General features: G+C 43.9%; 1 protein-coding gene across 2 annotated transcripts in view; it reads right to left on the minus strand.

The window, feature by feature from the left end:
* Nucleotides 1-10300: 10300 nt before the first annotated feature.
* The window catches only part of FBXO34 (F-box protein 34), an 81643-nt gene continuing 76679 nt past the window's right edge, over nucleotides 10301-15264 (minus strand). For both annotated transcript variants that reach the window (XM_007527380.3, XM_060174931.1), the window contains exon 2: nucleotides 10301-13597. In XM_007527380.3, coding sequence (XP_007527442.1) covers nucleotides 11461-13587 — 2127 coding nt within the window. In that variant the 5' untranslated portion in view covers nucleotides 13588-13597 and the 3' untranslated portion in view covers nucleotides 10301-11460. The remainder of the gene's footprint in view (nucleotides 13598-15264) is intronic.

The raw sequence follows: 15264 nt of genomic DNA on the forward strand, positions 1-15264 counted from the left end.
CATACTATGGTGTCTTTCCTTCTCTTGTCTCCATCCCCTTCTCTCTTCAGAATTTTTGGGGGGTGGGGGGATAGTGACTACTGTAGAAGAGCCAGGCCACCCTGGAGAAATACCACTTGTTGCCCTGTCATCCTGCTGCTTGTGGAATAAAAGGCCAACAGCAGGAGGAAATGGAAAGGTTCCCAAAAAGGGCATGTGCTTGTGTTACCAGCTTCAGCCTAACAGTTTCACATGCTTCTGGGTGGGGAGATGCCAGCTACAGTGCACAGGTCTTGTATGTGAGCGGTCCCAGGCTTGATTCCCCAGCACCCAGAATCGATCTCTGGTCAGAAATGATGATGGAGATTCCCAACCCCACAGATGCATCATAGTTCCTACAGGAATCAAGTTAGATGGCAAGAATGATTTTGTCTCTTTTTAATGGTTGGGAGAATCAGCTGACAGTTATTTCAACAAATGTACCGGAAAATATGTAACTGGGCTTTTGGACAGCAACCTGAACCTCTGGAAATTTAAGAAGAAAAGGCCAGCAGCACCTATTCCGAGGATCTGGTGAGAAAAATCACCTGAAAAACAGGTTCACAATCCACTTAAGAGTCACGCAGATGAAGTAGAGTATACCTGTCTGTAGGATGATCAGGAAGAAAAGGGATGGTAAGTTAGCAAAATAGACTCCAGTGACTGTGGTGCTTTTAGTAGGGAGAAATAAGGTGTAACTGGAGGTGGGGGGGTGGCAAATGGGAAGAGAATTTGAGAGCTTTAAATGGCTCCTTTAAGAAAAAATGAGAAATTGACAGCTTTGGGGGTGGCACAGTGGATAAAGCATTGCACCCACAAGCTTGTCCCAAGTTTGATACACTACATATGCCAGAACATCTCTCCCCTTTTTCATTGATAAATAAATCTTTATGATAAGTGAGAAATTGGCAGGAAAATATTTAGTTAACAGTGGTAAGTAGTGAAAAATGGGCCAAGGGTGACAAAATAGCTCACTTGGATGGTGCGCTACTTTGCCACATGCACAGCCCAGGTTCGAGCCTGGCCCCACTACATTAATGGACGCTTCAACACTGTGATCTCAAATGGGTTACAAGGCCAGGTAGTGGTGCACTTGATTGAATGCACGTTATCGTATGCAAAAACTTAGGTTCAAGCCCCCAGTCCCCAGCTGCAGGGGAGACACTTCACAAGTGGTGAAGCAGGACTGAAGGTGTCTTTGTCTCCTGTCTCCCCTTCCCCTCAATTTCAATAAACCTTAAAAAAAAACGGGGAGTTTGCAGTAGCGAAAAGGGTTAAGCACACGTGGTGTGAAAAGCAAGAACCACTCCCCCCCCCCCCGTCTTCCCCTCCTCTCTCCATTTCTCTCTGTCCTAACAACGACATTAATAACAATAACTACAGCAACAATAAATAAAAAACCAAGAAGATCTTTAGTCATTAAGGGCGACCCAACTGAAACATTAATACCTCCGCATCAAATCAGGTTGTTTGTTATCTCCCCATTTAGGTGCAGCCTTGTAGCATTTACTTTATGAGGAAGACACTCTCCTCTTATGTCAATTTATTTACTTAAAAACCACTTTGGAAAGATGTTTCTGGAGCATAAGCAAGTATCTGACTCTTGATCTGGCTAAGTGCCCAGTAGTTTGGAATAGATGGGGTAGGCACACTCCTGAGGTCAATTAACAAATTAAGCATAGAAGTAGAGCACATGTTCAGTGTCAGCAAATTTAACAGTACATGCCTTACAAGTTGGGAGGGTCACTCTAACACTCAGTGTTTTCTGTTTCTGGGACCTTGACATGGCCTTAAAATGGGGGTTCTGCTAGTCCCTTCATGGCTTCTGAGAAAAATCCTTGCTGGAGAGCTAGTACAATGGCCTGTGATAACATAGTGCCTTTTGGCTCCTAGATTTCTCTGGTGCCTTGCAGGGTGTGATCCTCAGATCTGCAGTATCAGCGTTACTCAAGAACTTGCTAGACAGGCATCTCAAATTCTTAAGCAGAATCTTTGTAATTCATATGTGCAACAATATTAAAACCCCACTCATTTAGAATACTGCTGTCAATGAAAACAATGTAGCCCCTGTGTGTGATTTTTAAGTTTTCTGTCATTTTAAAGAAAAGAAAAATTGAGCTGAAGGGCTGGCATACATAGTGGGAGGCGGCCATTTTGCTAGCTCCACGTGGCCTAAACCCACTGTGCCCATACCCAACTCTGGAGTGTCCGCATCAATAAAGAATTGTATTACCACGCCACCATGAGTTCCTCATCTCTACGGTGAAGCTAGCCCGGCATTTTGGTGCACCACCCTGGGACCTAACCCACCCAGCTCCCAGATAAGTATACACTGCTTGGCTCTCTGCAGCCTTGTGTTTAACGAAGGCACTGCAGTTCCTTTTCTCCCTCTTCTTATTTTTCTGAGACCCCCTCTGCCATGGGCGACCTTCCTCCTTATGAAGAGGTTTCCCAAACCCTCTACTCTTTTTTCATGAGACAGGTTTTTTGTTTTTTTTTAATCTCTGGGACAGTTTGCTCTGGGCGGCACCTTGGATCCTCTTGACCATGGTTGCAGCTTTCAGGAGATATGCAGGGTCCCCTCCCAAAAGGCTAAGGAACCTTGAGGCTGCAATCCAAGAATTAAGGGAACAGGTCATTCTGCTTACCCAGCACCATACATGCTTTCTAGAGAAAGCAAAGCCTGCCCTGATCCTGACCCCCTAAGCCCTCTGCATTTCACCCAGAGAGCACGTGCCCGGGAAAAAACACCCGCAATGCTAACCTGCCACAAATCTCACAATTTTCATGTACATTTTGCAGTCTATTATAGTGTTTGCTCAAATAAAATGCTAATATAAAAATTACTGTTTTACAATAAATGTAAATTATTCTTTTACAATAAATGCATTTTTTTCTAACACTTTTAGGGAAAGTTAAGGCAACCAAATAGACAAGGAGTAATGACTAGGCATTGACAATTTACCTCAATTTTAAATACATAAATTAGTAAGTATATTTTTAGGCAACATCCCTAAGGCACATGACTTTGCTCTACATAAAAATAATGTATGAGCAAATACACCTTCAGAAAAAAATGCATACATTGAATTTGATAAAATTGTTTTAAATAGATCTTTATGCATTATGGAGAATACCTTGCGAAATTTGTATACCTCTTTAAAAATTTGAATATATTTGTATAAAATATATAAAACTGGTACATTTTCTCAATAAATCTCTTTTCTTGTGTAAAAAATTAAATAAAAACTGATTTAAAAATTTTGAGATCCAAAAAATCCTCAGCATCTCACATGCCCAAGTGAATGTGCTCTCTTCCCCTCTTCCCAATCTCACACTAATAAGTAAATCTTAAACAAAAAAAAGAGAAAGAAAGCAAGAAAGTAAGTAAGGAAGAAAGTGCAGCACTCTAAAGTCTCTCTTGTTCTCTCTCAAAAGTAGACAGACGCCACTCCATCAGCAGTGGCCCTAGTCGGAGAGTCCTGAGATTCGCAAACAGTCATGATGGGCCTGGATCTCGAATAAATCCCTCTCTCCATTGTTACTGGTCATCCCTATCAGGAACAACACAATAGACCCCTTTGTAGGCCCCCATAGGACCTTGCCCTCAACTTGGTTCAACAATGGTAGAGAATGTTCCATCCTCCAAAGGGTGGACACTCTATGCTACACCTAAGATGGGTCCTGATATTGGGGCAGCTTGGAATGTTCCTACTCATAACCACAGAATGTGAGCTCAGATCTGCAGGGATGCTGAGGTCACATAGGCTCCTAAGCTGAGTATGGACCCCAGATCACATCAAATCGATGGGGTTTACAGCCAACAATATTTATACACCTTTCCCATATTTGGGAGCTACTCTCTTTCCTGATCCAGCTTTCTGGTCTTTTCTTGCAGCTGCAGCCATGACATCATCTCCCCAGGCAGTAACTTGGACCCACCTACATATCAGATGTCAGGCTCAGAAAAAAAAAAAAAAACCACTAGTATAGTTATGGGCTCTTTGGAATATAACTAAAATAGGACTATTAACTATCTACAAAATGGAGACCACCCCCCAACTCATCATCTGAACTATTCCAGCTTTTAGGTTCATAATTAGTCAACAATTTGGTTCTATATGTTAACTCTCTTTTCAGCCACCAGGTTCCAAATGCTAACAGGATGCCAACCGGACTTCCCTGGGCCCCACCAATGTGTCCTGGAGCCCCACTTCCCCAGAGCTATGCCCCACTAGGGAAAGACAGGCTGGGGTATGGATCGACCTGCCAATGCCCATGTTCACCAGGGAAGCAATTACAGAAGCTAGACTTTCCACCTTCTGCACCCCATAATGACCTTGGGCCCATACCCCTAAAGGGACAAAGAATAGGAAAGCTATCAGGGAGGGGATGGGATACAGAGTTCTGGTGGTGGGAATTGTATGAAGTTGTACCCCTCTTATCCTATGGTTTTTGTCAATGTTTCCTTTTTATAAATATTTTTAAAAAGTAGACAAATCTTTAAAAAGGTCACTTTTAGATTATGTCAGCTTCCTGCATATGTGATATTTAGCTATGAGGTTGTAGTCATGGAGATAGGTTTTCTTTTAGGATTTTAGGGGGGGAAAGTAAGAATTCATGTAAACTAGTCAAAATCTCTGATTTACACACACAGAATAAACATGGTTATATTATTCATAAATGGTGGAAATACCAGAATTTATTCCTACTTTATGGTTCATTTGGGTAGGTCAGTTTAGGAAGGCAACCAAAGATAAAGTAGCACAAGAGATAAAGGGAAGGCAGTTACAATGGACTATGCACACGAGTCTGACAGAGATGAAATAAATATTACTTCAACATGTGACTGGTATGAAAAAGCTATTTTGGGAAGGATGAGGGCAGAGCTGCAGAAGAGTCCTATTTGTACTCTTGCTCTGGACCACAAAGATATTGGAATTTCCCACTAGCTACACCCTTAAAATAAATCCTTGAATGTGCTTCTTCTGGGTGTGCCAGCAGTTTCCTGTTAAAACCTTGTGCAATAGAGTTTCTGAAGAGCACACACTGGAAGTGGGTTGAGGGAGGCTGAAGCCAAGACTACTGGTTACAGAAAAGGCAAAGTTCATGTGAGAGGTTCAACTTGGTGCTGGAGCAAGTACAATACCAGGGCTAGGTTGTTCGTGACAGGCTACACACCCTGTAACAAAGTCATGCTCAGTGGCACTCAGAGACATGGTGAGGAAGCACAGTTCTAGAAAACCAGCCCATCCCAGGCCTGGCTCCACCCCCCACCCTCCCTATGCCCTATTCTCCCCACACTGAGTTTTGCCAATGGAGCCCTTAAACTCACAGTGGGTAGAGGATGATTAAATGCAACCTCACGTTAAGATTTACTGATTTTATTTACCTTCTGATTGGTTTTGAACAAGTGCATCAATCCCTTGATACTTCTTCATAAACATCCAAGACTTCAATACCAGCTCCTAAAGCTACTCTTTGGTTTTCTGTTGTGGTGGGGCCAAGTTACAGGGATGTAAAATTATACCGGTGGTTCTGCCCCAGTTAGAGCCCCTGGTCTCTGTTTCTCCAAACACACACGAGTCATAGAAAACACTTCATCTTATAGATGTCATTTCCCACCACTGTACAGTGTGTGTGTGTGTGTGTGAGAGAGAGAGAGAGAGAGAGAGAGAGAGAGAGGGAGAGAGAGAGAGAGGGCGCTAACTATGTATCATTCTCTGAGTAATGGACACACAAAGATTTCTAACAGTCATTTCAGCTACATGTTACTCCTCCCTTCTATGTGCATTTTTCCCCCCTCTAGGGTTATCACTGGGACTTGGTGCCAGCACTATGCATCCACTGTTTTTGGTGGCCACTTTTTCCATTTTATTGGACAAGACAGAGAGAAACAGAGAGGAGGAGGAGACAGAGAGGGAGAGAAAAAGGTAACACCTGCAGACCTGTTTCACCACTTACTAAGTGTTCCTACCCCCCCACAGCCCCACCCCTGACAGATGAGGAGTCAGGGCTTGAACCTGGATCCTTGCACTTCATATTGTGTGTTTAACCAGGTGTACAACCTCCCAACCCCTTCCTATTCCCCACTAAATGCTAACTTTAGAACCTAATCATTGTTCCATCATCCCAAGGAGAAACATTTAGCAAAAAATTTTAAAAACTTTTCTTGTAGCTCACCTTAATTTTTAAAAATCTGAGGCAAAGCCACAACCCCTCCCCTGAAAAAACAAACAAACTGGGGGCCAAGTTGTGGCACACCTGGTGAGGCACACATGCACAAGAACCCTGATGCTAGTCCCTGGGGAATGTTTCATGAGCAGTGTAGTGTTGTAGGTGTCTTTTCCTATTTCCCTCTTCCCTCTGCTCCCAGCTTTTTCCTAGCTTTCCACTCAGGCCACTCTGCTCCTCTAAAACAACACCAAGGTCAAATACACCACCTACAATGGGGCACTGCTTAACTACGGTTTTGCTTAAACAAGTTAAGCATAATTACGCTGGAAGTCACCCAAGGGTATGTAACCACAATGATGTTTGCTCTTCCCATGAGGCTGTGCAAACAGCAACTACAGCCACAAATTTAAGAACAGCATACATCAATTGAAAAGACTACACAGGTCCCACAAAGGTACTTTCACCAGCTCAGAGTGCAACACTTGCTTATTTGAATCCAAAGGGAAAACAGGAACAGAAACTATCAGCTTTCCCAAGTACCAGGAGCTGTGCTGATTAAAGGATGTTATTGAACTAGCACTTGACAAGCTAGTCACCCCTTAACTATTGATGCAGGGTACAGCAAGGAAGACCATGGTGCAGACTGGCTTCGATTTACCTTCAAGGCAATATGTAAGATGCAGAGGATGGATAGTCAGTTTGCTGGTAGAATGAAGAAGAGATGAAGATAATTAGCCATGGAAAGTGTCTTGGGGATGTAGTCATCATAAAGACAGCGCCAAGGCCAGTCCAAAGGGCTTCACAGGGAGCATCTAGCAAGTCTAAGTTAGAAGAGGTAGCTGGGCAGAGGTCTGGAAAGGAATTCCTACAACTGTGCTCAAGCATCACCCACTGCCTCCTACAGTCAACCCAAAGAAGCTTACTGAGCCCACATCAGACAAGTGACTTCAACCCAGCAAAACTAGGGCTAGCATGGGGGCAGTCTCTAACCAAGAATACTGTCATGGAATGGCTCTGGTCAGGGGAAAAGATTCTCCTATATCCTTCTGCCCTCTCCCCCTCTGGTTTCTCATACTAGGTGAGGAATCACTGGATGACTCAGAATATGGCCTGCCTCCCTCACATTGCTATGTATCAGGGAAGCACAGAAACGTGGCACATGCACTGTGTGAGGCACTGAGCTCTTTCTGAACCTAGAGTGGGGGAGTGAAAGCCAAATATAAATTGTGGGGCAGGGGGGCTGTGGATACAGCTCAGCATTAGAACACAGAACTTGCATACCTGAAGCCTCAGAGAACCCAGGTTCTATCTGTGTGCCACTGCAGGCCAGAGCTGAACAGTGATCTGGTTCTTTCATTAAAAAGTTTAAAATCAGGGGGCCAGGTGGCGGTGCACCAGGTTAACGAGCCCCCACTCCCCACCAGCAGAGAGGACACTTCACAAGTGGTGAAGTAGGCCTGCAAGTGACTCTCTTCCTCTCCCCTCTCAATTTCTCTGTCCTATCCAATTAAGAGGCAAAGGACTTTCAAGCATGAAATTCCAAGTTTGATCCCTAGCACTACATGTGTCAGAGTGATCTTAAAAAATATTTTTTTTAAAAGGAGGGGGGCAGGTGGTGGCAAACCTGGTTAAGCCCACACATTACAGTGCACAAAGACCCAGAATCAAGCCTCTGTTCCCCATCTGCAGGGGGGACGCTTCATGAGTGATCAAGTTGCAGGTGTCTATCTCTCCCTCCCCTTTCTTTTTTTCTATCCAGTAATAAATAAAATTGAAAAATGAAAACAAATTAAGGGGCTAGGGAATGTGGCAGCAGTGAAAAGCACCCAAGCAAGATGGGTAGGGCAGGGTGAGGGGCACAGGAGAAATGCCTCCAGAGTAGAGCTATCAATGCGTTTAGACAGGAGGAACTTGAACTATCTTTTTTATATATATCTATTTATTAGAAACAGATATCAAGAGGAAAGCCAGATATAAAGAGGAAAGGGGGTGATAGAGGACAGAGACAGAGACATCTACAACACTGCTTCACCATGTGCAAAATTCTCCCCTGCAGGTGGGGATAGGTAGGGACCAGAGGCTTGAACCTGGGTCCTTGTGCATTGTAACAGGTGCACTCAACCAGGTGTGCCACCACCCAGCCCCTCTTTGAACTATCTTTTCAGATGATGATTTCAATGCCAGAGCCATACTGATTTGCTTTAAGAGAAAATGTTCATCATAGCTCACCTAAACTGCACTTGCTCTGGTATGCACATGACCCAGGTTCGAGCCTTGTCTTCAACATGCTGGTGAAAGCTTCCGTTAGGGCTATGGTGTCTTTCCCTCTCTCCCTCTGTCTGTATCTAAAAATACAGACTTGGAGTACTGACACCCTGGAATGACACCCCCCCAAAAAAAATTAAGTTATATGATTAAATCATGTGATTGTTTGAATGCAATGCAGAAAAAGTAGTTAACTACAGAAGTTAAGTGGGCTGGTTTCCCCATCTTGGCACTAGGGGGCACTGAAGCACACTTTCTCTTAAGAGGAAAACCCATTTGTTTAGAAATAAAGTCCAGCTAGAAGCTGTTCTCTGTTGCTAAAATCCTTTCTTTTACCCAGCAGCTCTGTGGTGGGTCCTGTTACAGTTTTACAGGTGATTTCTGAGAGCCCACTAACTGCATGCCAAGATGGGTGGAGTCATTCCAATCCAGCACAGCTAACAGTCAGAGCTTGGTATTCTGATAACCAAACCCAGAATGACTGACTTGAGAAAACCAACCAGCAGAGTTGTTTTACCCTGTGTCCACCCTGGACAGCTGTAGGGCTGACAGAAAAACAATGGCTGTTCACACTGACTGGGAGTGTTCCACACGCCAAGCTGTTTGTATGTATCCCCGACACCCTAAATCAGGAAGCATAACAAATCTATTAAAAATGTACACAGGGGAGGAAGACAAGCTTTGGAAACTTCAGCCATGGGGACTGGGGTTGAAAAGCATTTTCCGGGGGTCGGGCGGTGGTGCAGTGGGTTAAGCACATGTGGCGCAAAGCGCAGGAACCTGCGTAAGAATCCCGGTTTGAGCCCCCGGCTCCCCACCTGCAGCGGAGTCGCTTCACAGGCGGTGAAGCAGGTCTGCAGGTGTCTCTCTTTCTCTCCCACCTCTCTGTCTTCCCCTCCTCTCTCCATTTCTCTCTGTCCTATCCAACAACGAATTGTGTCAACAAGGGCAATAATAATAACCACAACGAAGCTACAACAAGGGCAACAAAAGGGGGGGGAAAAAAAAAAGGCCTCCAGGAGCGGTGGATTCATGGTGCAGGCACCGAGCCCAGCAATAACCCTGGAGGAGGAAAAAAAAAAAGAAAGAAAAGCATTTTCCAACATACCCTTTGGGGAGAGAAGTGGGAAGAAGTGAGGACACTCACTGACACAGAAGAAAAGCTGTTCTCCCACATCTGTGACCTTGAGAGAACTACTGCAGTTTCCAATGGAGGGGGTGGGACACAAAACTCTGGTGGTGGGAGCTGTATGAAATTATACCCCTATTATCTTATAATTTTTTAATTAATATTAAATCACTAATAAAAAATATTTAGGGGCTGGGTGGTGGCACACTTGGTTGAGTGCACATTACAATGTGCAAGGACCCAAGTTCAAGGCCCCTGGTCTCCACCTGCGGGGAAAGCTTCACAAGTAGTGAAGCAGTGCTGCGATGTCTCTCTTATCTCCCTCTCTCTCTCACACCCTTCCCTCTTGATTTCTGGCTATGTCTGTCCAATAAATGGATAAAGATAATTAAAAATATATATTTAAAAAAAAAAGAAAAGCCATTCTCAAGTTCTCCCTGCTGCTGTGTCATAGACAAATCAGTGAGCCCACGGGCTCCAGCCAGGGATGGCAGAGGCACCACTAGTGTGTGCTTGGCCGAGACGAGAATCTTAAAACATCAAGAGATACTATTTTCATCACTTTTTGGCATCCTATTTCCAAGGAGGAGCAGTTTTTGTCTAGGGATAAAGACAGAAGCAGACAAGGTGGATTTTAGTCTTCTCCTCCCCCCCAAATAATAATAAAAAAAACTTTACAATTCAATTCATAATATTTTACTATTACCTCAAAAAAAAAAACCCTGCAAAATTCAGGTTCCATTTAAGATGCATATTTTTATTGAAATAAAAAAAATTGTAACCAGACATAAGGAAGAATAAAGTAGACAAGAATGTTATAATCTGACTATATAATTATTCTCTCATTCTTGATATATCACTAAAATATAACAAAGGATTGCTCTCTATGCTAATTTTTAAGTTTGTCCAGTTAAACCATTATTTGGTATCCTTTCAACAGGTTAACTTCATAACTATTTAGAGTTTCTTCTCAGAAACATTCATATATTATACAGGAAAACATTCATAGTTTATTTGGAAACATTCATATTTATACAGGATGTACAAATTTGAGACAGGACAATAACAAAAAAAGCAAAACAAAACAACAACCCCAAATTCACACAACTGTAGCCGCAACACTATCCAAGCTGCATTGTGGTGATTATATTCGGTCAGCTATCCAATATGTATAACTGGAATTTAATAGTGTTATTTACACAGGGGCAAAAAGCACTCATCTAAGGTAAAGGCGCTCAGGTTTAATGTGCACTTTCCATAGCCCTATGAAAACACACCACTATATACACTGTAAACACCACAGGGCATGAAATCCATCTCCAACCACAAACATCAATCTCACAGGATCAAACATACAAGGTCTAAGGGAAGGTGCCTGACTTTTCCTTTGTTAGCATACTTTTCATCCAAGACTGTGATTTTTTTTTTCCCCCATAGGACACTATTCACTTATGTCAAATATGGTACCAGTACTCAAAACATTTCTGGAACCTTTTTGGGGGGTGGTGGTGGGGATGTCTGTATAGTCTGCCATGAATTCTTCTGAATGTCCTTGAAAGTGCAAGTCTTCATCCTTTGAAGATGAATTGGATCTGGGAAAACAGGCACTCACAGCCAAGTAAATCAAACTGTGTAATAATCTCACCCTGGATCAAATGTGTGATGCCACTATAAAACAACGAGACCAATTTTCTTGTACAACTGATAAATTAAGAGTTAAAAAAAAATGCCTGAGCAAAGGCAGTCCTGATGAAATAAGCACAGATTTCTCCTACAGTGATGGCTCTGAGAGGCAAAACTTGCTTGGACAGCACAGCTGGGGGCGTTATGCAGTTTAAGAGATTGTCCCTTTGTCATCTCTCACACAGACTTTAGTATTCCTCTTCAGTTTCAGTCCCTTTTGCTTTCTTGTGGATCGCCCGATTAAAGCTGTGGCAAGCAGGGACCCAGTGATTGTCATGCAGCCCCAGCTTACAGCCAGGGAAGCCCTTCTGGGACCTGTGGCAGCACATCCAGTACCCCGGCCCATAGGGGAGTGCCTGGCAGTAGGGTTTCGGGTGCCACCGGCACAGTGACACATCCCCTTTCACATATTTTTTCTTGCACTGCTTGCAAGGATCCTCTCTGTAGCGTGGATCTCGGACCCAGCGAGAATCTGCTGGCCTGATGTTGTAGTATTCAATGATAAACTTGAAATAGCAGCAGGTACATTTAAGAGCCACTAAACTCTTGGTGGGAAGTAACCTGAAGATTTTCACCATAATGTGATGGGGCAGAAAAGCCATGTACTGCTGAGGCTCCAAAAGTTGCTGGATTTTAAACCTGGTCTCCAAAAAGTCATGAGACACCTGCTTCTTCCAACTGGCTGCCTCAAGCAGTGGCAGTGCATTTTCCGCAGGTGAGGCCAGAGCGCCAAATGAATCAGCTGAAAGGCTTTTTCCCTCAGATGCACTGTCACCCTCAGCAACATCTTCAAGTTGGCTGGCTTTGGAAGACTCTTTTGTTGCGCTTTCATTCAACTGCAAACAGTCTGACTGGTGCCGACTAGGTGGCAGAAAGAACAACATCCCTGGAAGCGGGTCTTCATAGGTCTTTAAACTGGAAGGCGGGTCTTTCTCTACCTTGGACACAGTGATACTAATGCACAAAGATTCTTTTCTTCTTTGATCAGGATTTTGGCTAGTATGTGGCGTAAGCTCTCTACTCATACATTCAACAGCATCTGCGGGCAACTCAATGGCTTGGGGACAAGGGCAAGAAGGAAAAGCTGACCCAGTAAGTTCCTCCGTCATTTCCACATCGTATCTCTCACTGTTTTTCACAGCACTTTGCTGATCTGGTTCTAACTCTGCACTGTCCGGATGGAAACTCACATTTGCTGGCAGTGGACAGCCCTGAGGTGCACTGTCCCAGGCCTGGCCCCCCTTAGGGGAACAATAGTCAGCTCTAGAGGGGTCACAGTCTACAGATACAGGCCCCACAGGATTCACCTGAGAGTCAGGAGCCTCCAAAGTGTCTTTGTTTGCTTTGCCTTCATTGGCCTGGATGCCACTTGCAAGCAGCACCCGGCCCACATTCCTACGGAAGCTGTTGTTCCTTGAGAGGCTTCCAGGCTCGCGCTGGCTCTGGCGCTTCAGACATTCAGACTCAAGCCTGGCTACCATGTCAAGGACACGGACTGGCTCACTCTGTGGCTCACCAGGCTCAGGATTACCCCTCTCTATGGGTTCATCACCAGCTCCTGGGGCAGAGAAGGATTCAGAAGCTCTGGATTGCCCTGAAAATCTTACCACAGCAGGTGAGCTACTACAGTTTTTTGTACAACTAGCGAGAAGAGCACTGGCTCTTTGCTCAAGGAAAGCAACCATCTGTATGACAGACAGAGGCCTCCCGGCATAAACACCATCCCCACTGTCACTCACATAATGTACAGAACAGTGCTCGATACCACATGCAAAAGGCTCAGACTGGTAGCACCTGCTGTTGACTTCCCTCATCCTTTCTAACTGTATCTTCGCTTTTTTAAGATCCCCTGATTTTTTCCTTCTTTTGGTAGCTCTTCCATCAATATCCCAGGAGCTTTTTATTTTCATAGATCCTATCCTATTACTACACTGGTGGGCTGCAAAGAATGCAATTTTCTCCTTGGTATTTCCTGGTTTCACAACGGCCCAGATATCAAGCGGCCCTTCCCCTTCTTCACCCTGGTGGATCGTGGCAGATGGCGCATTCTTCTTGGCATTAACATTCAGGTTGCTCTCCACTGGACTCTTCCCACTCATACTGCACAAAACATTTGGAGGAAGGATTGCAAAAGGCTTTCGAGATGATGCTTTCCCGAGAGAGGATGCAGAAAAGACACCTGGCTTCATGTAGCTAGCTTTGCATTTTTCATCATGCATAACCTTTTGGTGGCTCAAAGGTGTTCTCACAGTTTCCGTGCTGATTTGTAGAGGTCGAACCTTCTTCTGGAGTTTCCAATATGGCTTTAGGTGCATAACAGAGGTTCTAAAGGAAAAGAAAAAACACATCTGATTTAAAAAAATGGACCTTATTTATAGAAAACATTTTTAGAGGCCAGGTGGTAGCACACCTGGTTGAGTGCACATATTATAATGCACAAGGTCGCAGTTTCAAGCCCCTGGTCCCCACCTTCAGGGTGGAAGATTCATGAGCAGTGAATCAGTGCTTCAGGTGTCTCTCTGTCTCTCTCTTAATCTCCCCTACCCCTCTCAATTTTTCTGACTCTACCCCAAAATAAATTTTAAAAAATAGAAAACTCATACTCAGATGGCTGCAAAACAATACAATGACATTATTAATTCATTCTTGACTTTTTTCCTCAGGTAGTTGAATACTGACATGTCCATAAATTTTTACCTGTTTACTTATGTATTATTCTTGCATTACTTTCATTTCTTTTTGTTTGAATTTTCTACACATTCATAAGCTCTGAATTGTCATTTTTCTGTAAATATTTTAAATACAGAGTCCATAGTCCTTGTTAGTTCTCAAAAACAATTTGGAGCACTTAAGAAAAATAGTGCCCTGTTCTATTAATTTGGTCAGAGGGAGACAAGAAGTCATTTTAGAAAACAGATAGTCAGATGTAGGAAAATTGTTAAGCCAGCTTCCCCTGCTCCACTCTGCATTCCTGATATTATGGCCTATCTACATAATAATTGTTTTGCCTGAAAGACCCCCCCCACCCATTGCATTCCTTTGATCTATCTTTCAAGACTCTCCCTGCCTCCAGGGTATCATTAATCCCACCAGTTAAAACCCTTGCAACAGTTGCTAAGGAAGTTTCTACCTTCCCAGCACCCTTTTGCCTTTCTCCACTTCTTTCCTAGCCGTTTCCGGGTCTTTAAAAGCGTTGCTCACTGATCAATAATGACATTACATTGCCTAGCCTGCCACGAGCTTGGTTCCTGAGTCATCTATCTCCTGCATCGCTGAGTAAATAGCAGCCCAGGCAGTCCAGTCGAGTTCTCTCCAACCCAGAGAGTACACACCCTTCTTTCTCTCTCTCCTGTCTTTCTCATAAATAAATAAAATCTTTAAAAGAGAGAGAGAGCGAGCCAGAAATTGAGAGGAAGGGGGAGACAGAGAGGCAGAGACACTTAAGCACTGCTTCACCAGTTATGAAGCTTCCCCCCTGCAGGTGGGGTTGGGGGTCTTGAACACCCGGTCAGGTCCTTGCACACTGTAACATGTGCGATCAATCAGGTGCAACACCACCTGGTCCCCTCTCCCTGTCGCTCTAGCTGAAATTAAAAAAAAAAACCAGCAACAAAAGTGAATCACCCAGAAAAAAGTCCACCTTTCATTTCAAATTTTAGTTCCCTTTTTTTTTTTTAATTTACTTATTCCCTTTTGTTGCCCTTGTTGTTTTAATGTTGTAGTTATTATTGTTGTCATCGTTGGATAGGACAGAGAGAAATGGAGAGAGGAGGGGAAGACAGAGAGGGGGAGAGAAAGAGAGACACCTGCAGACCTGCTTCACCGCCTGTAAAGCGACTCCCCTGCAGGTGGGGAGCCAGGGCTCGAACTGGGATCCTTACACCGGTCCTTGCACTTTGCCATGTGCTTAACCCGCTGCGCTACCGCCCGACTCCCCAAATTTTAGTTTTTACAGTTCAATCCCAGGTAAAAGAAAGAAAGAAAAAAAAAAG

The sequence above is a fragment of the Erinaceus europaeus genome, chromosome 16 (genome assembly GCF_950295315.1).
Source record: "Erinaceus europaeus chromosome 16, mEriEur2.1, whole genome shotgun sequence".
NCBI classification, from domain to species: Eukaryota; Metazoa; Chordata; class Mammalia; order Eulipotyphla; family Erinaceidae; genus Erinaceus; species Erinaceus europaeus.